Genomic DNA, 22,475 nt, shown 5'->3' with positions numbered 1-22,475 from the left:
ATGCATAACAAACATCTCGTGCATAGGAATCAACCCGAAGTCGAGTTTCACTTGCCTCACTTGGGTACGGAGGCGACATTGTGCAAACGTGGGCACAGCGACTACATAGAAATAAACGCGAGAGGCATATGTCTAGCTTGACATGCGAAGTGATGTCGTGTTTCAACCCAGCCGTCGCGGCTGCTTCGTGCATAATTACTGGAAAATTACGTAACATTCTTTTCCCCGCGCCTTCAGCTGTTTTCTAAAACCATGGTAACAGATCGCGTGCCAGATGGACAAATGACCGGTGAATCGCGATCGCTATAACTCTCCAGCAGATTTTAATGCGAAACGCGCCTATATACGAGTGTATTTGCTGACTTTCACTGACGGAGGCCGGACACTGGCATTAAAATGAGTTGAAGCGAGAGCTCGTGTTTCGTCCATCCAGAATCCCCGTGTCAATTTTGCGCTGCCCTTGTATACAATGGGATCGTACCGACTAACCTGATCGAATTGAATGTTATGTTTCCTGAAACTGCATCAACTCAAACCATATGGCGCATGAATGTGTAGCGACCGTACGCTAACATTGGTGCTAACGTGTAGGTTATCTTTGGAAATAACGATGGAAATGCAAAAGGTATGCTGTAAATATAGTGCGCAGAGCTCATGGGTGTTGAGATTAACTTCCTCTTCAATGCGTGCGTGCAAGTTCAATGATCGCTCATTGGAGAGCTATATGGGGGGGTCAGGCCCTGCGCATCTGTCTGGGTGTATACAGGAAGTGCTTCCACTTCTGCTACAATCGTGCTTGTCAGGGATCATCTCCAATCGCATGATGCATCGATTATTAAAGGGAAAATGAGACATCCACCCAATCGCAACATTGCTACAAAGGAAACACATACAGCTTCCCTGACAGAAAAGTGTCGCAGTTGAATAAAAATTCCTCCTGGTCCGGGACTCGAGCCCCATGCCACCGCCTTTCCGAGGCAGCCGCTCTACCGCCTCAGCTAACCAGGCCGCTAGCAGACGCCAGGGCGAAGTCGAATTCATCAACAACTGTGCCTTAGCCTACGGTAAACGCACAGCTGACCACAGTCAACTTCATTGTCCCCTTTAGAAATCGCAGGCACAAACGTTTACTTCTCCCGAAACTGCGAATAAATGTATTCTTGCTAGCATACTTTACAAGTGTGCTGGTGCGGTGAGGCCGGCGGTTTGTAGCTTCTCCTGTTGCATATTTACTCAGCATGAGTATTCGTAAATAAAAACGCTGAAGTTACCGAACAACAAAAGGCCGCAGTTCATCAGATCTGTGGTCAAGCAAGCTTAGAACATTAAATTTCAGCGTCGTGGTGTTTTCCGTTAATAAAGCACGTCCCACCATAATGGCAGTTCGCAAATGACGCCATTGCTTTAAGCTGATTGGTATAGCCACCGAGTCATTTACTATGCGTGCAAAGTTGCCCGGTAGCCTTGTAAAGAAATAAAAGAGATTTAAAAAAAAAACAGCGTTTCATCCCTAAATACAAACGAATAACTTTTACGCGTTTTTCTTTTTTTGCTTCTGTCGACGAGATATCTAGGGCGCGATATAAATAACAGAAAGTCGTCATTAAAGCTTGCTTTGTTATTGTTTTCTTGTTTTTCTTTTTTGGCTGTTCATTTTTTTTGTTCGCATCGCACTGCAATGTGCTGCGAGGGCTTTGAGGCTTTACTTCTCACAGACCGCCTTTTCGCGGAAAGAAACCTTAATAGGATAGGCAGCACTTTGCTGGGATTGCTTAGGACAATGCTCAAGGCATCGGAGAGAGAAAAAAAAATGAGAGTAAGGCGCGGGCTTCCCACAACGCTTCATTAATGCTGGCAGTCCAAAAATTAAGAAGCGCGTACTTTTCTTACCGTTTTAGGTTCGCAACAAACGCCAGTCGCACTTTCTCTTCGCACTATCCGGCTCGCTTTGAACTCTCCGCGGCTTTTATTTTTACGCTCCGACCGTGCAGAGCCATTTTGGCGTCTTAACAAGTCTCCGGGAGCCTGCCCTCCTAAATCGCCCTGGGGGACCGGTAATTTGTAGACGCGTTTATAGGATCTCGAACGACTCTCCGACAACCCGAGTACGGTCGTGTATAGGGTTCGAGTTCCAACAGGGTTAGTTTTACGTGAGTGGATCAAGTAAAATAGCGTCGACGCGTGTCGGCTGACGCCATGCCAGTAATGCAGACAAATCGGGCAGCGATACGAGCTATTGCGTACAGTGTAAAGCAACAGCCACAGTTCGCTTTCACTTTGCTTTTGTTGATTCGCGCTTGTGTGCACAAGCCTTGATTCGACGGCTGTCCCGTCTCCTAATAGCAGTCAGAATACTGGAGACCTGGGATTGTTAGTGCAACATTACGAAAAAAAAAGAGGAACATATACAGCGCACAGGCAACAACGGGGTCCAAAGAAACAAGTCTCATCAGCGCCGTGGTGTTGTCTGTCTTTGGTCCCCCTTGTTGCTTGTGCGCTGTTTTATTTTCGTTGTTTTCCTAATAGTGTGTAAGTACGTGTTGTAGTAAATATTGTCACTACGATCTGTGCCGTAACTATAGGGTCTGCAAACCCTAGCTAGCGCAGTCCACTATAGGAGCTGTAGCCGAGCACAAGCGACCAGTGATGGTAGTGGCTAGTATACTTTGAATTTTCTGTTTGGATAGAGGAGAAACATAGAGATATTGCTTGATTAAGTCTGGAGAAGTTAGCACAGTCTCGTGTGCTGGTTGTTGGGGCGTGGAGATGAACGAACGCAGACGCACAAAGAACTCGAGTGTGCGCACTCAAGATAGTTTGGAGGGCGTTCTTAGGACGTGCACGGCGGCTTCCAGGAGTGGCGCCGAATTCGCCGCCTTATAATCCCGTGACTCCTGTCGGCAGCGATTCCACACCATGTAATTAGACAGTTTTAGTTAAGTGCTTTTAGTGTGATAGCGGGCTTAACAGAATAGAAGAATGGAAATGTCCACGCAACGTAGTTCTCAGGTTTAATGTTACCGTTTTTGCGCGGTTTATACAGTTTACATAAAAAACATGGCCGCCGCCCTGGCTGCACGCTTCGAACTGAATTTGGTGCTGCTCTTGTAGAACTCACTTCGTTCGCCTGTTGAAACGGCTTTCGCTTTTTCTCGGGCAGCTTCAGCGACTGATTATTATGCATAACCTCGCGGATATTTCGAGATCGCTTGTCGTTTCCAACGCGTCAAGGCCTAACGAGAAATGGATGGGTGGATGGATGGATGCTATGAGCGTCCTCTTTGAAACGGGGCGGTCAGTTGCGCCACCAAACTCTTCTTTTTATTTTGCCTAATGTCCTAACTCTGTTTAAAAAAAACGCACGCACACAAGGAATTCCCAGTCTCAAACTTTCTGAACCACTATTGGGAACTTTGTTTTTGTACGCCTCTGTCGTTCGGGCCTCCCTACTTTTCTGCAACCAAACCTCCAATCGCCTATATAGCTCACATGTTTACTTTTACCCTGCTATCCCTCAACTCAAGGGCTTCGAGGAGACCAGAGGAGCGTAAACCGACAGCTGGGTCACAATCTTCACATTCTAATAAAACATGTTCCATCGTTTCCCTACCTTTACCAGAGCAGGCACACGCTCCTGAGAAGACTACCGCGATGATTCCTCCCGGGATGAAAAAATAAAAATAAACTTCCGGGATGAAAAAAAAAAGAAGAAACAAGAAACATCCGGGATGACGGCGCCACCTACCGGCAAAGTCGAGAGATAGGCGCGACAGCACATGGCCTCTGATATAGGGAGATCTCGGAGGCCATGGACGACAGGCTTGTACAGACATGAAAAGTACAAATACAACATGCTCCCGGCTGCCACTGCGCTGCCTCTCGCACTTTTCTAACGCACAAAAAAGGCTTGGTGGATATATGAAATCACTTATGCGAGAAAGTACGCTATCACGCTGTACTAATGCTTACTTCCTGCAAAATTCGTTTGCGGTACGGTAACGCTATTTCCCTTAACCCCGCCATTACGCTAACGTTAAACTAAAACTGTGTAATACCGCGTCCCAAAACTCAAGGTTCGAGTCGCGGCAAGCATTCCACGCCATGACTGATGCGGCACAGTTAACCAGGGCACATAGGAAGCGCAATAAATTAGAGGAATAGAGGGAGACCACGATACCTGTTCCCTAAGTTTCCTACAAGAACTACTAGAAAAACCTGGCGCTAGCGTCTACGGGAGGTGCAAATATGCGGTTCCGACAGCTTGGGGATGATGAGCTCTACACAGATTTGCCTAAACTCAGTCCTTTCGGCATTAAAATTGTTAAAAAAAATTGTGAATTCGCAAAGAGAAAAGAGAACTTCTTCCCCAAAAATATTGCGCTACGCATGCGCGCAAGGGCTGTTTGGCTTGTTGTTGTCATAGAGAGAGAGAGAGAGTAAAACTTTATTCAATCTAAATAAAATAAGGCACGATGGTTGGAGCCCCTATTCCACGGCCCCACTGGCACGAGCGGCTCGCTGGGCTTGGTCCAGAAGAGCCAACTGGCTCTCCCGACCCTCGTCCGCAAGCCATGCCTCCCACTGCCTATTCCTCATTAGTGGATGTTGGTGTAATATGGGACTGTCTATGTGCGGAGGCCTCCTGGGGCACTCCCATGTGATGTGTTTTAGTGTGGGTGTGTCTGTGCACCACGGGCACTCGTCAGTGAACCTCGTGGGGTGTATTCTGTGTAGGTGGTGCAGGTTGGGTTATGTATTCGTCTGAATACGATGCCAGTCCCTCTCCTGTTCGCTGTTTAAATCGGAGTGAGGATGTCCAAAACGTCTCCGCTCCTGCCTTTGCTGTAGGAGGATGTCACGAGAATTCGGTGGAAGGACGTCGCTAGGCCATGCCGTTTCCTACAAAAATTACTAGAGGGAACTCTGGCGCTGCAGTCGTTGTCCTAGCATGGGAATGATGGGAAGTACATGGATTTGTCTGATCTTCGTGCTTGTGGATTCAAACGTTCTTGTAGCTTTGTATATTAGGCTATATAAATCTTATTGTATATTTCAGCGCAATCTATATTCGTCGAAGTGCAGAAGACACCGGGAACGCGTACAATTGCTATTAATTGCAACGATTGAGCTTGTCCAGGTGGCCAAATCGAAACGCGCCAAGCGTCTCAAGGCGCTGGCATGCCCACGATAAATTCATAAGGGCGTTTCATTCGCTTGTGGACATATGCGTCCGTGGCTTACTGGTTTCAATATTAGGCTTCTGTGCTAGAGTCCCTGTGTCCGAATCCTGCCGCAGGGCAATCTTAATTATGTTTATTTAATTATTTATTACGGAATACGCTGCTGAAAATGACGAGCTTCAAAAGTCACAAAGCCGTTTGAAGCCAAAAAGGACGAAGTTTAGGCAAATCCATGTACTTCCCATAATTCCCATGCTGGGACAACCGTTCTCGTTGCAGCTCTTGTATAGACACTAGCGCCAGAGTTCCCTCTAATAATTTTTGTAGGAAACTCTATGGTTGTTGTTATGGAACCTCGAGTACTTAGAAATATAGACAGATAAAGCTTCATAAATAACATCACAAGGATGTCTGAAGCCGCAAAGCATGAAGACGAGACAAATCCACCTACATTCGCCATCATTCCCGCGGCAGCCGAACGATCGCAGCGCCAGGGTTTCCTCTAGTGATTTTAGTATGGCAAGCTCCCATGACCTGCGCATACTCACTTGTCGTGGACTTCCTGGTAGAAGACGCGGAAGTGCAGCGCGTCCTTCTCCTCCTGTTGGTCAGCGGCGTCAGCAGCAGCGGGGTAGCGGTACCGCCAGCGTACGAGCACGGCGGGCGGACTCCAGCGCACGAGCACGGCGCTCACGGGGGCCCACGGCTCCTCCTCCTCCGACTCCTGCTCCTCCGGCCGCACAGCGCTCGTCGTTCGCTGCAGGGCGGCTGCGGAGAGGACGCATGGCTGTAATGGCCAACTGGCTGGCCACCCACCCGCTAAGAGCGGGAGGGGAGGGGCGAAAGAACTTTCGACACAGCGGTGACAGTCCAGTTGGTTAGACAACGAGCCGACTCTGACCGACCGATCGATCGATCGATCAATCAATCAATCAATCAATCAATCAATCAATCAATCAATCAATCAATCAATCAATCAATCAATGGACAAAATTTTCAGTCGATCACTCAACCATATAATGAGGTGGTGTCATTAATCGATCAAGTGTGCTTGCATGTTCCCTAAACTAGCGCCTACGTCGAAAAGTAAAAAAAAAAAAAAAAAAAAAAAAAAAATTGGCAGGCTTAGCTCGGCTATGCCAGGATATACGTAGCGAAAGCTAAGGCATTGCATGGATAGCCTTGGTTAATCTTGATTGCAAGTCCAGGTTAGTCTGGTTGTCTAGCTATGTTGCGGCGTTTAGCCAGTCGTTCGGCGCTCTGTTCGTCTGCTTCCTGGGCGATTCGTTTCCTCTTCATCTCGTTCCGATGTCGATTCCAGGCCTCCTCCTGCTTATCAGAATTGTCGCCGTCTATAGTGCCGCCTCAGCTGTGGTTGCGGTGCACGCCAGCTCTCCTTTTCAATCCTCCGACATGTTATCAGGCATGCGACGCAACTGGCGAAGCGAGTGGAGGCGAGCGCAACGATGAGGAACGCGGTGTGACGTCATACCTAACGGCGGCGGCGGTGGCGCGGCGCTGCGCAGCGACGGAAAACCTGTGGCTCGGTGCTATTAGTGGCGCATGCGTAGTAGTGACTAGGGAGCAAGCGAGAGAGAAATATCCGCGGCGAGGCGCGCGTTGTGACGCCATGTGCGTCCTCGGAGCACCGCCACGGCGAAATCGCAAGTTCGCGGCCAGTAAAGCTTTCGCTTTAAAAGCGGCGCAACACGACGAGGGCAGGCAAACAGAGTAAGGCCTCGTGTCGTCACCGTCACGCCACCGGCGTCCGTCACCGAGATTTAGTTTTCTAGACGGTTCTTCTTCAAAAATGGCGCGCCGGTGACGTTGGTAGATGGTCTTCACTGCGTCCCATTTTTTAGTGGAAATCGACGGGGGGACGCTGTCTCATGATGGACACTAGTGGCCTGACGGTGACGGGACAGGGCGCTTCACGGCGGTTTGATTAGCTCAAAACAAGATTCTGCTTGAGCCTAAGGCTTCAATATAATCTACCGTTCCGACGCGCGATAGAAAAAGTCGCAGTTTCGTCCGAAAGGAGAAGCACCGATTGCGATTGCAAATTAGTGGATAGCTGTACGAAGTAATTAAGGATAGTAGTTTTAGCGGCCGTATAAACTTGTAAACATTCACTTACTAACTAAAGCAGCACGGTCTCACGCGCGCACAGGTAAACATAAACACATTTCACTCGATGGCAGCGGTAACTGTCTGAAAACGCTGGAGTTAGGAATCACGGCTACTGCCGCGAGCCAATTGAGCTCCGTGCATCTGTCGCCTCAACGCGAACGAAACGTCGAAAGCACAGTGCATACGAAGCCACCGGCACTACGCACACTCTGCAAACATCACAGATCGCTTTCAAGATGAGGCCCGCGCGGGCACGCACTTTGGCCACGTCGCAGATCTCTTTCAAGGCACACGAGTGCCGGCAACGCGTCCCTACGGCGTCCGCCAAAGGTGTCTACTACGGCGTCAGCGATTCGCGTGGCCAACGCCGTAGTAGACGCCGCGGTTGTCTCCACTCTGTGTTGGCTCTGTACGGAGCGGCGGGCGAGGAAGACATCGAGGCACCGTGGCAGCCGCCGGAGAAGAACGCCCCTCCTCCCTCGCCTGACCCCATGCGCGCGACAGGAGAGAGCACGCTTATTCAACGCTTCGTCGTGGTCTCTCACGGGTTGCAGAATCAAGCGTCTTTCCTTTCTTTAGATCACTATCATCGCTTATGGCCCGCGGTCCTCGCCCGTGCACGCGAGACTGAACCGCGTTCACCGGCCTACCCTCTCACGTTTTCACTCGCACATACAGCATACGGCGCGCGGAAACGGTTTTATCGCCGTCGGACTTTATACGGAACCTCACGGCGACGCCGACGGCAGAAATGCGCCGAGAGCGTCCATATAATTGCTGTCGCAATAAGAAAAGTAAATAGCCTACAACAGCTGTTAATGATTATAGCGACCAAAGGGGGCGAACACTGGTGGCAGACAAGACTTTTAAGTTGAGTCTTTGAGAAACTAAGTAATAACTGTCGACATAGAACAGGGCGCACTTTTGCTGCTGAAACAGCGCTAGTGGTACAATGGTAAACGAACGCACACGTAGAAAGAAAGGATTCAACAGCGTTGAATCGACGCAGTTGAAGTGTTTTGACTAAGCTCGTCCAAATTAGCCTGCGATGAGGCGCTAAACAGTTGCGCCGTGTAAACAACGCGATCGATCAGAACATACAAGGCTGGCAGAGGCACAACAGTGAGCGGGAAGGCGACTCGAGGAACGTGCTTGGTCCTGCGGTCACGTTCGTGGTGCTAGCGGCGCGGCGCTCTCGAAGAGGCAGAGGTAGCAGCGAGGAAAGAACAACTCCAAGCACACAAACTGTCGTGTTCCTGGACTTATACGCTTCAAAAAGGACGCTCGCCTGCATTGCGATGTGGAATATGTGCAGGGAAACGGCCGACCTTTACGTGCTGCCGCAATGCACTACACCACCGTTCCGGCGGAAGCAGCGGGACGAGCAGCAGTAAACCGTACGTGAAGACGATGCGTAGAAAACACCGGGAGGCATATATGTATATATATATACAGAGGAAGGGTCGTGCCCTTCTATATAGCGGGTTTGTTTACAAAGACACTGCTTGTCCAGCCTCTGGCTTGATGGTGTGGCCAGCCTATGGCGTGATGTTACGGGACGCTACGTTCTGCAGAGTCACGGATGTTCGAGTGCAGCGACTCAGTTTGGGAAGCTGACCGCGTCTGAGAGCAGCAGCACGGCTTTGGCGCGCGGTGGGGCTTTCGCATTTCTTTCGTTCTTTCGAAAAAAGAAGAGAGAAATGTTGGGTACTCGTTTCCTTTCCGCGTCTCTTTTAATTAGGCGCAACAAAGAAAAAGAAAAAGATACAGTAAATATAAACTAAAAGATTGCGGGTCTCATACAGTTCTATTTGACGTCTCAGAAGGGATGCGCTATCATTGATACTTTCATCGTAAAACCCATAATTCAACAAGAAAGCTGATTAACCTTCACTAGTTTAGTAAAACAGGCCTAGCATAAAGAATACGGGCAGGCTGCCCGGAGTAACACTGATAGCGCGCCCTTGGATTCAACAAAGAAAGAAGAAAGCTTATAATTATTATTTTTTATTTGTCCATTTTAGTTGGGACATCGCGCATGTTTCAGCGAGATTAGGTCTTTAGAGGGCGCTTTTCGTTGACATAGAATAAACGGTTATCGCTACACGTGCATAGTTTTCGCGAAGAATATACCACAATTTCACGAACATGGTCCAATATTCAGCACGAAACAATTTTCCAGAAATTCTCCGCACTTGTTTTTTGCGTCCAGAACGACTAAAGTATATGTTAGCGCGGCTGTGTACATTTAGATAGCCGCCTAGCTTGTAAGTAAAATAGAATTTACCGCTAGGGTTACGCGTTCAGACCGCCAACGTTGTAAATTGCTCTGCGCCGGCTGCGACAGAAGCTCTGGAAACGAAGCCTTGCAGAGAAGACCGAAGAGGAGGGTGAGGGCAGAGGTGAGCGCGTGCGTGCGTATGAAAAAAAAGAATAGAGAGAAAGGAGGATGGCGAGTAGAAGATGGGAGGTCGAGGCACTCGAAACGCGCAGCCGGAAAGACGTCCGGAGGCACGTAGGCACGATTAAAGTACGTACGTTTACCGCGCCGCTAACTGGAGGAAATTCCGCGCGTGCGGTGGCGGGTGGACGGCTCGCGCAAATACGCGGAGCGCAGCTGGGTTCGGCGGCGAAGCGAGTGCGCTCGGTGTATTGACTTTGCGTGGCAGCGTGTGGTTTCGCGCGGGAATGCAGTCGACGCATTCCGCGGGCCACCTGACAGTGTGGCCCGTTGCCGCGTGCCTTCGTTTTCTTTTTTTTTCTTTTTTCGCGTTTCGCATGCCACTTGAGAGCAGCAGCTACCGCGCGTCTAACATACGCGGTCTCAATTTAGGTGGACGTCATTCGGTTCTTTCGCGGTCTCGTTTGGTTGGAGTTTGTAGAGGATGCCGTCTATTAGCGGCCGTAATGCATAAGTTCTTCAGCCGACGCATTTTTATGGTGGGCAATTTGATAACCGCGGTTTCAAAGCGCGCGGAAGCGTTCGGTATAACGAACTAACCCGTCGTGGAAAGGAAACGAACAACCTGCTGTCGCAGTCTCACTGCCCGCTGGATGCTAGAATACTTACTCATCAGAGCCAGAATGAACATCTGGCGCAAAGCCCTGCGCACAACGGACGTCTCCTCTCTAGCAATAACGAGCCCTGCAAGCCGACCGTTATAAAGGATGCAACGTTGCACATAGCCAAATAAAGATTCATTCATTCATTCATTCGCTAACTCACTGTCCCGCAAGTAGTGACAGCTTGAAAGCTATTATTTGTGGGGTTTATTGTCCCAGTGGGACTACAGACACAACAGTGAAGGCGTACGGATAGATTTTGAACATTTGGGCTTCTGAAACGTCCACCCGAAACACTATACCCTAGCACTTAACGCTGCCCTTAATGAGCGAGCCAAGCCTCCCCCTATGATTGGCCTGGTGACGCTGGCACGCGGGATCAAAGGGCCTTAATTCAGAACACTATTGAAGTTTCTGCTAGATGCAATTTCATTATGCTGTGCTTTCAAGTATTCCAAATGCTTACGTAAAAAGACAACTGCAGCGTTTTTCCAAAATATGGAATTAAATTACGCGCGTGTCCTCTTCCGAATATTCTGTGAATTATTGCATTTCTCTTCATTAACACGCGCTTGTCTAGAAACAAATAGACGATGTTGCGCAGAAAGGATCAAGTTAAACCGTCTCGCTCTTTGAAGTCAGCACGAGAGGTGTGGATGCCGGTTCGCGCAAAAGAGGAAATATAGCGCCGTCTTCACAAGCTTTATCCTTTTCGACGTACCGAATCGAAGGCAAATACACATTCATAGAGACATGCTGCGGGACTGCGAGCCGGGCGCCTTGAAGTCCCAATCAGTCACGATGAATATAGACGACATCGTCATTCGCGTTAGGTACGAGCGCGCACGTACGCGTAGGAGGACACCAACGGAAGGAACGCTTCCTTGATTTATGCCGACCGCGTATACGGCGGCGCATGCTGGCCGCTTCCAAACATTGCACGGCAGCGTCGTCTGCTTTTTTCCCTTCTTTTCGTCTGGCGAATAGGCTGTAGTGTAAGTGGGGTAATGAGTATATACGGTGGAACTTCGTTTCCCAACCACACGCAGAGTAGACAGTTACTTATACCTTATCCGTATACTCCGGCCGTTTACGAAATACCGGAACACCCCATGGCAGCAGCGCTGGTAGTGGCGTGGCGTCTTGTGCGGCTTCTTTTCTTTTTTTTTTCCGAGTGTGACGTGTTAGGAACGAGTTTGCGTATCATGGATGTCCTTGATGTAATAGTTCGGCGGAAACCCGCAAGGTGGACAGAAGTAATTAATCAAGGGAAAATGAGACGTCCACCCAATCGTAGCAATTGCTACAAAGGAAACCCATACGGGTTCCTCGGAAGAAAAGCCTCGCTCGAAAAGCCTAGCGAGGCTTTTCTTTCGAGGAATCCGTATGGGTTTTTTTTTGTAGCGATTGCTACGATTGGGTGGATGTCTCATTTACCCTTGATTAATGGGTTTCCTTGGTGAAGAGAAAAATAAAGTCACTATATGTTATATATTTTTCTTCCGACGCCATTACACTAGCAGCTAAGCGGAACATGATCGTTGCAATTATAGTTTTGTGTGCTCTAGCTTTATCTCAGTATCATAAAGATGGCGCCACTAGCCCTCCGCGTTTCCGGTATGCCTTAAGCTGTAGTATTTCACGAACAGGCCTAAACTCGTTTTAGTCGGACGGTAAAGGTAATAACTTTGCGTACTATCAGAACACCGGAGAGATAAACACGTTCAACAGCGCTGGTGGCACTGCCCTGTGACGTTAAATTCAACTAGAGCACACGCAACTAAATTGCAAAGCTCATGTTCTATCTTCTGGTACAAAGGCCTCGGCAGCAATGAACATTAACGTACAGGCGGTTTCTTTTTCGTTGCTTCCCTTCTGTAAGAACAGTGACACAGCATACAAAATGTTTGCCGGCGCTTCTGCTGCCGTTAACGTCTCTAGTGTTCCGATATTGCCGTACGTTTATGGAAAGGCAAAAAAAAAAAATTTTTTTTTAGGGCCGAGTCTAACGGCTACAACGCACGCAGAACTGCTTCGCTAGAAATAAATGTCAGGCCAGAATAAAACGAACAAATAAAGGCGAGAATAAAACAGCATCGAGCCAGACTTCTCTTAGTCTGGAGGCCCGAATCTCTTGCGAGAAGGGCGCCGACGAAATGCGGAAGTCGCCGTCAATCGTTGGCAGCGACCCTCGTCAAAAGGGGCGCCCAGCGCATATTGCACAGGCCGCGCCTGACAGCAGAGGCACTCTGTATGGGCGCCTCGGCTTGGTCTCGAGATTGCCTTGCCGATAACCCCTGGGAATGGCATCGAACTCGCACATGTGACCGACGCTATCTTTGCAAGGGTGGCATGTTATGGCCTATCGCTGTACCGCAAGCCCCGTGTGCCACTTTCTATACAGGGAAAGAGACATTATATCAAGAAGAAGGTTGCAGATAATAGGATTTGCGACTCTGTTGCACCTGGCAGCAATGAGAACTTATTTGACGGTTGTTCCGCATATTCTAAACATATGGAACAGAGCTATTTCTAAATAAACGATTTCTTTTTCCCATGAAGCCCCAGTTAATAACCACACTAAAACCAAACTAAGACTAGAGTAAGCGTAGCCAGCATGACCGTAACGGTAATAAAGAAGACGTACACGGCACTAACATATACAAATGTATATTGTGTCACTATAGTATAAACAGTAGCAGTGAAGCGGGACCACACGTGTACCATATTTTATTGAGGAGCATTCTTTGGCTCCCACGAAGAACTTTACTGTAGGTAGGTTCCTGTCTCACATCGTTTGAGGCTTCTGATTAAAAAAAAAAAAAGATTCAAGCGCCCGATGATGGGATCGAACCTCGAACTAGAGATTGCGGGATCGAAGCTCGAGCTTGAACACATGCGCGCTAGAGCACAACTCGCAGGTCGGTTTCCAGTCGGTCACAGACTTATCATTGCCTTTCGCGTGCGTGGTGTCGCATAGCAACAGGTTGCCTATAAAAGCGACAGCGGGTCAGTTTTTCCCATTCTTCCTTTGTGAAGAGGGCGAAGGGAATAAAACTTTATCTAGGAATAATTTTTGGTGTCGTCCTCCGGATGCTGCTCAGCCGGCGCGCAGCAGGTGGGGTACTCAGCGCGGGACCCCAACAGCCCGGGCTGCATCTCGCGCCCGCAACACCAGCTGTTGTGGGTCACGCAGGCTAGAGCCGCGTAGCGCGGCTCCCCGCTCATCTTGGCTGGGTTGCGGTGTATATAGGGAGAAGGGTCGATGTGCAGGCGCACTCCCAAGCGGTGTGGTAAAGTGAAGCATACTCCGCACAGTGGGGCACCTGTATGTGTAAATAGTCGGGTGCATGGCGTGATATAGAGATTAAGGATGGGAGGAGGAGACACGGAGGGGTATGTGTTAGTTTGTAGCTGTCGCCAAGCGACGGCTTCTTCCCGGGTAGGGGAGTTATGCGGGGGTGGGTAAATTTGGCGTGCGAGGCGATACCGCTGGACAATTGTGTGGTATCGTGGAAGTATAGGGACCATCCAGGGTCACCTTACCGTTCTATCTGTGCGGCGTGCCCGGGTATAACGTATGCTCTAGCGACAGCAAGCGAGTGCTTTAAAACTCGGTGTTATACTGTATCGCCTTCAGGATCGGCCGGATAATAAAGGAGCTGATTGTAAAGTTTTTTTTTTGTCAGGAGAACAAACAATCAGTCATCATGCCATTCGCCTCGCCCTCATGCCATTGTAGTAGCCGTCACACACACTTTTGCGTCACAAACACACACGCACGCACTGTAAACATGCGTGCAAATGTAGGCGCGCACGCACGGTAAATGCGAGAGTAACGCATTTCTCTCGCATTTGCCACTATGTCGCCATTGAATATATCTTTTTCTGGGCAGGCAGCTCCTGGAACCGGACCACTTCGTATGAAAAAAAAAAAGTTTTTCCGTACCTCCTCTGGCGATGCGTATCGCGAGGGGAGACGCGAGAGTAACGCCCAGAGCTGCAGCTCATACAGATATCAACGTACACGCCTTCGAGGTTGAGGGAGGCGAAGGCATGTTGTGCGTTCACTTCAACAATGTTTTCACACTGGCCCTCGAGCAGACGCTGGGGAACCTGAAAATTTATGACAGGCTATTTACAGAAGCAAAGATCTTGGGAGCCTGGCCTCACAGTTCATTGGCCCAGAAAGCAGTTCGAGCGCTTCTTCACTACCTGAAGGCAACAGACTTGAGTGCCCGACTATAGACATCCTACACCTAACTTAGTGCATGTGAAAGTACGGTATAGACTCATGCTATCTATCTATCTATCTATCTATCTATCTATCTATCTATCTATCTATCTATCTATCTATCTATCTATCTATCTATCTATCTATCTATCTATCTATCTATCTATCTATCTATCTATCTATCTATCTATCTATCTATCTATCTATCTATCTATCTATCTATCTATCTATCTATCTATCTATCTATCTATCTATCTATCTATCTATCTATCTATCTATCTATCTATCTATCTATCTATCTATCTATCTATCTATCTATCTATCTATCTATCTATCTATCTATCTATCTATCTATCTATCTATCTATCTATCTATCTATCTATCTATCTATCTCCATTCCACTCCCCAAGTGTAGGGTAGCAAACTGGACTTAGTTTGGTTAAACTCACTGCCTTTCCTTCTTCCCTTCTCTCTCTCCGCAGTCTCACTCAATACACAGTGACACGTGGGCACAGTAGCCTATCCTTCCAACTAGCTGACATGCGCTCACGACGTGCCGCACACAGGATGCGAAACGGCCAGAGTAAATTGCGCTTGTAGTCGCTGTTGATACTGTCAATATGGCAAATAGTCTCCCCCCTTTACTCTTTTTCTCCTCGTAATTTGTTTTACACTATTCTTGTCCCTATTTGCGCTTCCATTCAGGCCGTTATTCAGGTTGCAGTCGTCGTTGGTGTGGCCAGAGGAATTTTTCACTTTTTTTTGTGCTTTCAACTGTCATCAATTACAGCCGTTTTTTTTTCTCGTCCCTCTCACTCCCTGTCGGACGCGAACTGATGCTGACGCCTAGGCATGTAGATGTGGTTCCCGCTTAAGGAGACGTTTGCACTTTCAAGCGTTGTGGGCTTCTTTCTTTATTCTGGCATAATTGGGGACAAAAGTATTGCACATGTTAGAAGCAAAAATGAAGAAAAATAAAGCGCATGCCTACAGAACGAGTACGTATTTGGCACGTCTCCGAGTGAAATAAGATATGCAAAAGAAAAGAGTCTACCAGGGACTTTGAGCCTTGTTTTCTTTCCTTTGTTTTTTTGTCCTTTTCCTGCTTCCCGCGCAATGCGGCGGTGTATTTTAGTTTTATCCTCTTTTGGGTGTCCTTGGTGTGGTTTCCTCCGGGGCAGAATGAATAGACCGAGATCGTCTAGCAGTCTTTATCCGACCGCGCTGCTTTTCGAAATGGCCTTGTTGAGCTCGTGGGGAGTGGTGGGTTGCAAAGGAATGGGCGCTGTACCGGCGGCGTGGTACGAATGCCGCTGCTGTGGCGTGCTTAAGACCCCGAGAGGAAACGGTAGAGGCGGTCGGAGGAAAGGCAAAAGGGGGAGGGTCAAGTACAGAGTCCGCGGCTCGTCTCGTGAGCTTCAGCAGTGCTTCACTGCGCTTCGCCCTGACATGCCAAAGAAAGGGCCCCTTATTCCGGGCCACGCGGTGTACAAAGATAAAAGGCGGCAGATGGAGCATCGCCTGTCCCTTATGGCTTTATGGGAGGAAAAAAAAAAGAAATTAAGAAAATAATGGAATCGTACGCTCCGAGCTTGGAATTCGCTGGGATGTCTGAATTCTTTCTTATTACTCACTCGCACCTGCCTGATTATATAGCGACGACAAGAACTTCCCGAAATATGCGGCGAGATGCCAGTGCCTGTCTTTGTGAGTGCGGAGCGGATAAAAAAGAAAGAGTCAAACACTGAATGGAACCCCTCGACCTTACTACAGCAACCGAATTAGCCTCTGCGTGAAAAGAGGCCTGCAGGAAGGTTCGCCGTTGGGCGGGCCAATTTGCTGTTCGTTGAGCTTGCAGAGGAAGTATTTCTGCTCAAGCTAAGGGCTTCGAACTTTTCCGGGGCGTCTGTGCTTTTCTATTGCCTTGGCGACTGTTCTGCGCTGCACAGCACAGTAATGTGTCCTGTCATACAATATCATGCCGCACTTCATCAGACTGTACTGCCCTCTATCGTCTTTTGGTTTCCGCTTTAGTGCCAAGCTAGCATCGCTGGTTGACACCATTTGCTTCTTGCTTAGTTACCGAGCAAAGAGGGCTTCCCGATAAACCCGTAGGCCGACTGATAACTGTTCTAATCCCTTCTGATGGACCGAGCAGTTCGAATGCTTTCATGAAACCTTACTTGGATGACAATTCCCCGCTTTCGAGCGAATCGCTGTGCTCAATAATCGACAGTTCCCTCAGCTCTTTTCCTGCGCTGGCCGATAGTGTAAAATTACAGCTTGCTTGAACGCGCAGGCAGAATCCTAGTTTGAGTTATTTGGTGCGTTATAATTGAGGAAATCAACGGCACAAGATAAACGCGGACAGAGGACACATACGACAGAACGGCGCCAGGATGGCGTCCTCGTTGGTCCCCGCCAACTCTGTCAAATAGTGATGCGTTCGCGTTTTGGACTAATCAGAGGCGGAGTAGCCACCATGTGAGCCAATCAGAGCAGATGAGATGGTGAACATGGGGAAATGTGGGGAAACTTGACAGCGTCCGACGAACCTTGCTCGGTATGTGCTTGTTCGTGATAATTGAACAAGAAGACAAATTCCAGCGAAGGCCATAAAACACAGCAAAAGTGAGCGTTGTCGCTGCACTTTATCTACAGTGTTCGAACAAGGGATGTTGCTGGAGCAAGGCTTCAGCGACCCCTTTTGTCCGATCACCTCTGGTCCCTTCATTTCATTTTCAGTTTTATTTATTAGTGTACTTTCAAGGGTAGAAGGCATCGTAGAAGAGAATACAACAACTGAGAAATACAGTAATAAGAGAAAACTCCCCGTTATGCAATGTTAGCTAATAATGCACCAAAATGAACAATGTATTGCACTTTATCCGAGAAGTTGCATCCAGTCTTCCAAGGTCAGTGGAATGATTGAGTACCGGCAAGCCATTGTGTGACGTGTATCAATCCGTCTCCACCTTCGCGTGAACCTCAGTCTTGTTTAAGTTTTTTCACTGCCATGCTATTGTTATCTTTTAAGTTTGGAATTTGTCTTTGGAAGGAGTAACCCAGCAGTGGTCTGCGCACGTTGGGCAGCAGCTGTACCTCTACGTAGGATGGGATAAGGCGATAGCTATTTCTTAGCATTGAAGGAGGAGTCGGAGAATACATCGTCGATTGTGGTTAATTCTTCGTCTCTCATATATATATATATATATATATATATATATATATATATATATATATATATATATATATATATATATATATATATATATATATATTACTGTTAAAATCGCATGTCTCATCCTTTTACAAATACTCAGCGCCCAAATAAGCTCGCGCTATAGTGAGAACGAGGCGTCGGTAAAATACGCTCAGTATGAACCCTCCAAGAATTTATTCAAAACATTCTAATGGCATGAATTGCGCTCGAAATGTTAGAGCGATCAATATTAAGACGCAGGATCATGACACAAACAAATAAAGAAGAGGATGAAAAAAAATGGGAAAGGCGTAAGCTTGCTATATATATCTTCTTTGACATAAATGCCAGCACAAATAAAAAAAAGGAGGGGGCACAAAATGCATCCCTCTGAGGCCTTATCAGATTTCAGCGGTAAATCGAGTTTTCTAGTCGCTGAAAGGAACAATTTTGGACGAGTTCCGCTACAGCTCCACAGGATTGCCTTCTTTCTTTCCTACCTTAAACCAAATTTTCTCCTACCCTGTTGTCCAACTTCTTGTGCCTCCCGGCAGCCTCGAAATTTCTTTTTACAGCGTTCCAAGGCCGTCAACAGGCGGGGTGCCGAGTGGGCGAAGCAGTATACCGTGAACGGCAGACTCGAAGGCGGAGCCGTTGAACGTAGAACAATGGAAGGCTTCGCGAGCCGTTACTCTCAACTTTTAAGAGTTCGCGTAAGCGGCTTTATACCCCGTTTTATTATTTACGTGCAGTACAGCGAAGGACAAGGGTCGTGTCAGTCAGTCCGTAACGGTAACCGGCTGCGGTTTCCAGAGAATGGAAGAGGAGCGCTCGCCCATTGCGTGTTGCTCATCCAATCGTGAAGCTTCCATGCAGTAGGCGTCGCGCGAAGAGTGATCAGTGGCGGTGAACGACCGGAGCCCTTCTTCTGGTTCTCTTTTCCGGTTGGCCGACGCGACCTGTAGCTTCCGCTGCAGTGCACGGAATTGGCGGTGGCGTAGTATAGGTGAAAAGGGCCTCGATGAAAAGGGGTGCCAGCAGGTGGAAAGTGGAAACGGTAATGGGGTAAACGCCGGGACGAGGTAAGTGCCAACGAGATGGTAAAAAGTGCCTCACAATGAAGCGTTCGATGCAAAAGTTGTAACTCTGAGTTGGTCCCTTCATACGCATAAGATTAGGGCTAGATAGAAGGTCGTAAATGGTATAAACAAAAGCGCGTAGTTTTTGGGCAATAGACACAACGAAGACTGGAAACGAAAGTGTGCGGCATTTGGTTTTACTCCGCACAGTCTGATGTCTTCGAATTCGACTACGTTTGCTCTTTGAGCCGATCAAAGAAGGGTCTCAGCTACCGTGTAATCCCGTCAGGGCACGAAAGACCGAAGAATGCAGGGCGAGTTGAGAGAGACGCAGTACCTTCGTTTGCAAAAGAAAAAAAAAACATTAAACAGAGAGGAACCTTATTGTGGCTCTTGGCACGTTTTATTCGTGAAATCGACTTAAAGCGCATGAGCCGACGAAGAGAGGATTTGCCTGTACTGCGCTCTGCTGCCCGTACTTCGCGTTTCGCGCCATTCCCGACAAAGCCTTCGAACAAGGCGGGAGAGCGAACTTGAGTATCTGCGATGGGCCTTGTAGAAAACAAGTGGCCCTCTGCTGGTCACGTCAGGCCTCCATCACCCTGTGATCAGTTTGTTTAGGGAGAAGGGGCTGAAGGAGGGTGGCAAACATCGATAGGCACGGGACACGGAATAGAGCAACAAGAGGACCGTGACACAACGCTGCGCTGTCTACCAACCAAAACCAAACTATAGCTGTGCGTCTTGTGTTGAGCGTTGTTTGCCACCTAAACACGTGCCGATTTAGTTCACCTAGTCACGTTGTTGCAGTGGACCTTTTGCTTGCGATGGCTGTGCGAGACAGCGCGCGAAATCTGGGTTACCGGATTTCATTCGCGAATGAACTCTAAATGGGCCACTGCTTCGCGGAATTCGCGCTGCATGTTTACTTTATGGCAGATTCCGTTGAAATAAAGGCCCTACGATGATTATTTGGTTGTCGTTTGTCCTGTAGTTTGCGTCTTGCAGCAAGATTACGGGATAGCTCGACCCTTTTTCGATATGACAGCTTGCCCCTCTTTTTTCTTTTTTTCATCCAAATTGAAATCAACATTAAAAGCAAAGCAATAAAAGAAATAAATTCCACTGCCTTAGGTATTGGCCCAGCGGCACTGCCCGAGGTAGAGACCTGCCAGGGTATATATATACAATGCGTCACTCAATACGGACACATGTGGCACGAGCACTTTTTCAAGATAAATAATATACTTGCCGTAGTCTTGTGAAACAGTTATGTCGCAGAATGTTTTATACGCGACACATACACACAAAGTAATATATACTAAACAGTATGACAAGACACACTGGGGGCAAGACTCTCGCCAGTATATTCATGCTACGAGCAGCGAATTTCTCTTAGACTTGACAATATGCGATATCCCGTAAGCAGGCTTTCGCACTCGCCAATCTTGCCCTAACCAAAATTGCCATGTTCTCGATAGTAGCACTACTAAAGCCGAGACAAGCATTATGAAAGCTTCAATGGTGCGGGAAACCGTAAGGTGGCAGAAATGACGTCACCATTGGGCATGGTAACGTCTTAATTACGATTCTTGCCTGAGGTCTATTATCATAGTTAGGTCAGATGAGAGGTACGGAGAAGCACTCTGCGGGCTTTGTACATCGCCCTATTTAGGCACAAACTTTCATCGATTCGTGTACGCAGGAGGCTGGTACATGCTTTACCGGTATTTTTTTTTTTTTTTTAACGTTGGCCGTTAATGTAGAGGAGCTGCCAGTAATTCTGCGTTCTACAGCGAGGGAATCTATTGCGGCGTCATACTAACGAAAGAAAGAAAAAAGATCCTTCAGCGAATGAAGCGAAAAGTGCATACATTCTTTGGTATCACGCATACAACATACAGCAGAGTATTCGCTTCAATAAAGAACAAGCACAAAACGAGCATCCAAACCACATAACTGATGATACGCCGCTCGTGCTACAATTGCGAATGACGTAGTGCTCTCTGCATACGTTTCCCGGTAAAGATTACTATTGCGACGTGGGGAGTGACGTCACTAGCCTTTCACATACAGGTATAAAAGAACCAGCATAGCCACTGATTTCATTGTTTTCGCAGCACCGCTATGTGTAGGCAACGCGTAGTTGGGACTCCCGAGGAGCAGCTTGGACACGAGGAGCGGCAAAGGGAAAAGAAATGGCAATGCGACCAGCGGCGGCCCGCTGTCGCTGGTCGTATTGCTGTGGAATTCCAGCAAAGGGGCGAGCCCGCGCGTCCACATTCTCCTTCGGCTGAATAATGTGCCGGATGAGGAATGGAGCGATAAAGCTTTGCACACCCCCGTCAGCAGTTGTAGTGGTGGTTTTCAACAGCTTCACTGGGCATCCAGTTTCGCAGAGCCGGGATGACGAGTCAATTTTTTCACATGGATTTCCGCGCGTCATAATTTGAGAATGAGATTACGTAAAATCCCGGAGGGTCTTTTCAAGTGAGGCCTATTACGGGTGGTCTATTAACCATCTCTCACCGTCGTCAGGCTTGTCAGTTCTTGCCAAACTTTGCCAGTTAGTCAGTGTGGAGCCCTCAGAACCTGGCTTTCTTCTTTTCTTTCTCTCTTACTTTTCTTTCACGTAAATTGTTCTAATAAATAGGTGGTTTCCTGCGCTACGCGCTATCCGAATCATGCGTAAGCAATGTGCCGTAAACAGCTGCGGCGATGAAGCAGCAGCAGCGGCGCTCAGATTGCCACATAAAAGTAGGACTCGCTACCGCTCCTTTGCTGACAGCGTTGTCTGCAGCGGATTGTGGAAGGGACAACGAAACAGAGAGAAAAAAATGAACGTCTACAATCTGAACGTCCGCTGCAGCATCACGCTTTTCTTTTTCGACTGCCACGTATTTCTTTGCTTTCGCCGTGCTTGTAACAATATAACGCTCCCACCAAGCGGTTTCTTCATCCTGCTTTTCTGGAACGAGAGACGTGAAAGCAATTTACCGCTCCATCGGGCTACACTTCTCGCACGAGGTATTTTTAATCTCTCGTTTTTTAAAATTTCTTAATCAGCGAGAGGAAAGAATGGGCTTGCACTGTTTTGTTCTTCGATCTTCCATCGCGTTCGCAGGATTGTCTCGTCCCATATATGTATATCTTTATAAAATCTTTTTGTTTATTTCTAGCGAGGCGCTTTGCTCAGAGAATTTGCTTAAACTTGTTTTGAGTGAAACTTTTTCTTCGGAAAATAGCGCGCCGTCCTGCAGAATATTTTGTTTGTACTTTTAGTTGGTGTATTTCTTACAACTATTTTCGCATGACTTCTCACTACACGAACTACACGGAGAGAGTTTTAATCAGAGATCTTTGACAGGGGGCTATATGGATTATTCGTGTGCAAGTGAACACACGACGCGCGTTGTTTTTTTTTTTTCGTTTTCACTATTGTATGAGCTTTTTTGGTGGGAACCAACGGCCCTGATAAAGTTTCTCGCTCCGGTTTTCAGAAGCCGTGCTTGGCAATTGAGCTGGCGACATGCCGAACGGCTCTAATTTGATGCCTTATCGTTCTGAAACTTTAAAAACTCTTTAGT

General features: G+C 47.9%; 2 protein-coding genes across 3 annotated transcripts in view; one reads left to right on the top strand and one right to left on the bottom strand.

The window, feature by feature from the left end:
• LOC126536991 (uncharacterized) overlaps positions 1-22,475 on the bottom strand; it is a 252,392-nt gene that overhangs the window by 12,622 nt on the left and 217,295 nt on the right. For both annotated transcript variants that reach the window (XM_072287802.1, XM_072287801.1), the window contains exon 2: positions 5,729-5,948. In XM_072287802.1, coding sequence (XP_072143903.1) covers positions 5,729-5,948 — 220 coding nt within the window. The remainder of the gene's footprint in view (positions 1-5,728; positions 5,949-22,475) is intronic.
• Positions 1-22,475, top strand: part of LOC126536990 (cystinosin-like) — a 268,412-nt gene that overhangs the window by 48,927 nt on the left and 197,010 nt on the right. The window lies entirely within an intron of this gene.

Source organism: Dermacentor andersoni, chromosome 4, assembly GCF_023375885.2.
Source record: "Dermacentor andersoni chromosome 4, qqDerAnde1_hic_scaffold, whole genome shotgun sequence".
NCBI classification, from domain to species: Eukaryota; Metazoa; Arthropoda; class Arachnida; order Ixodida; family Ixodidae; genus Dermacentor; species Dermacentor andersoni.
The sequence above is the reverse complement of the archived record's forward strand: the minus strand, read 5'-3'. Positions and strand labels throughout refer to the sequence as shown.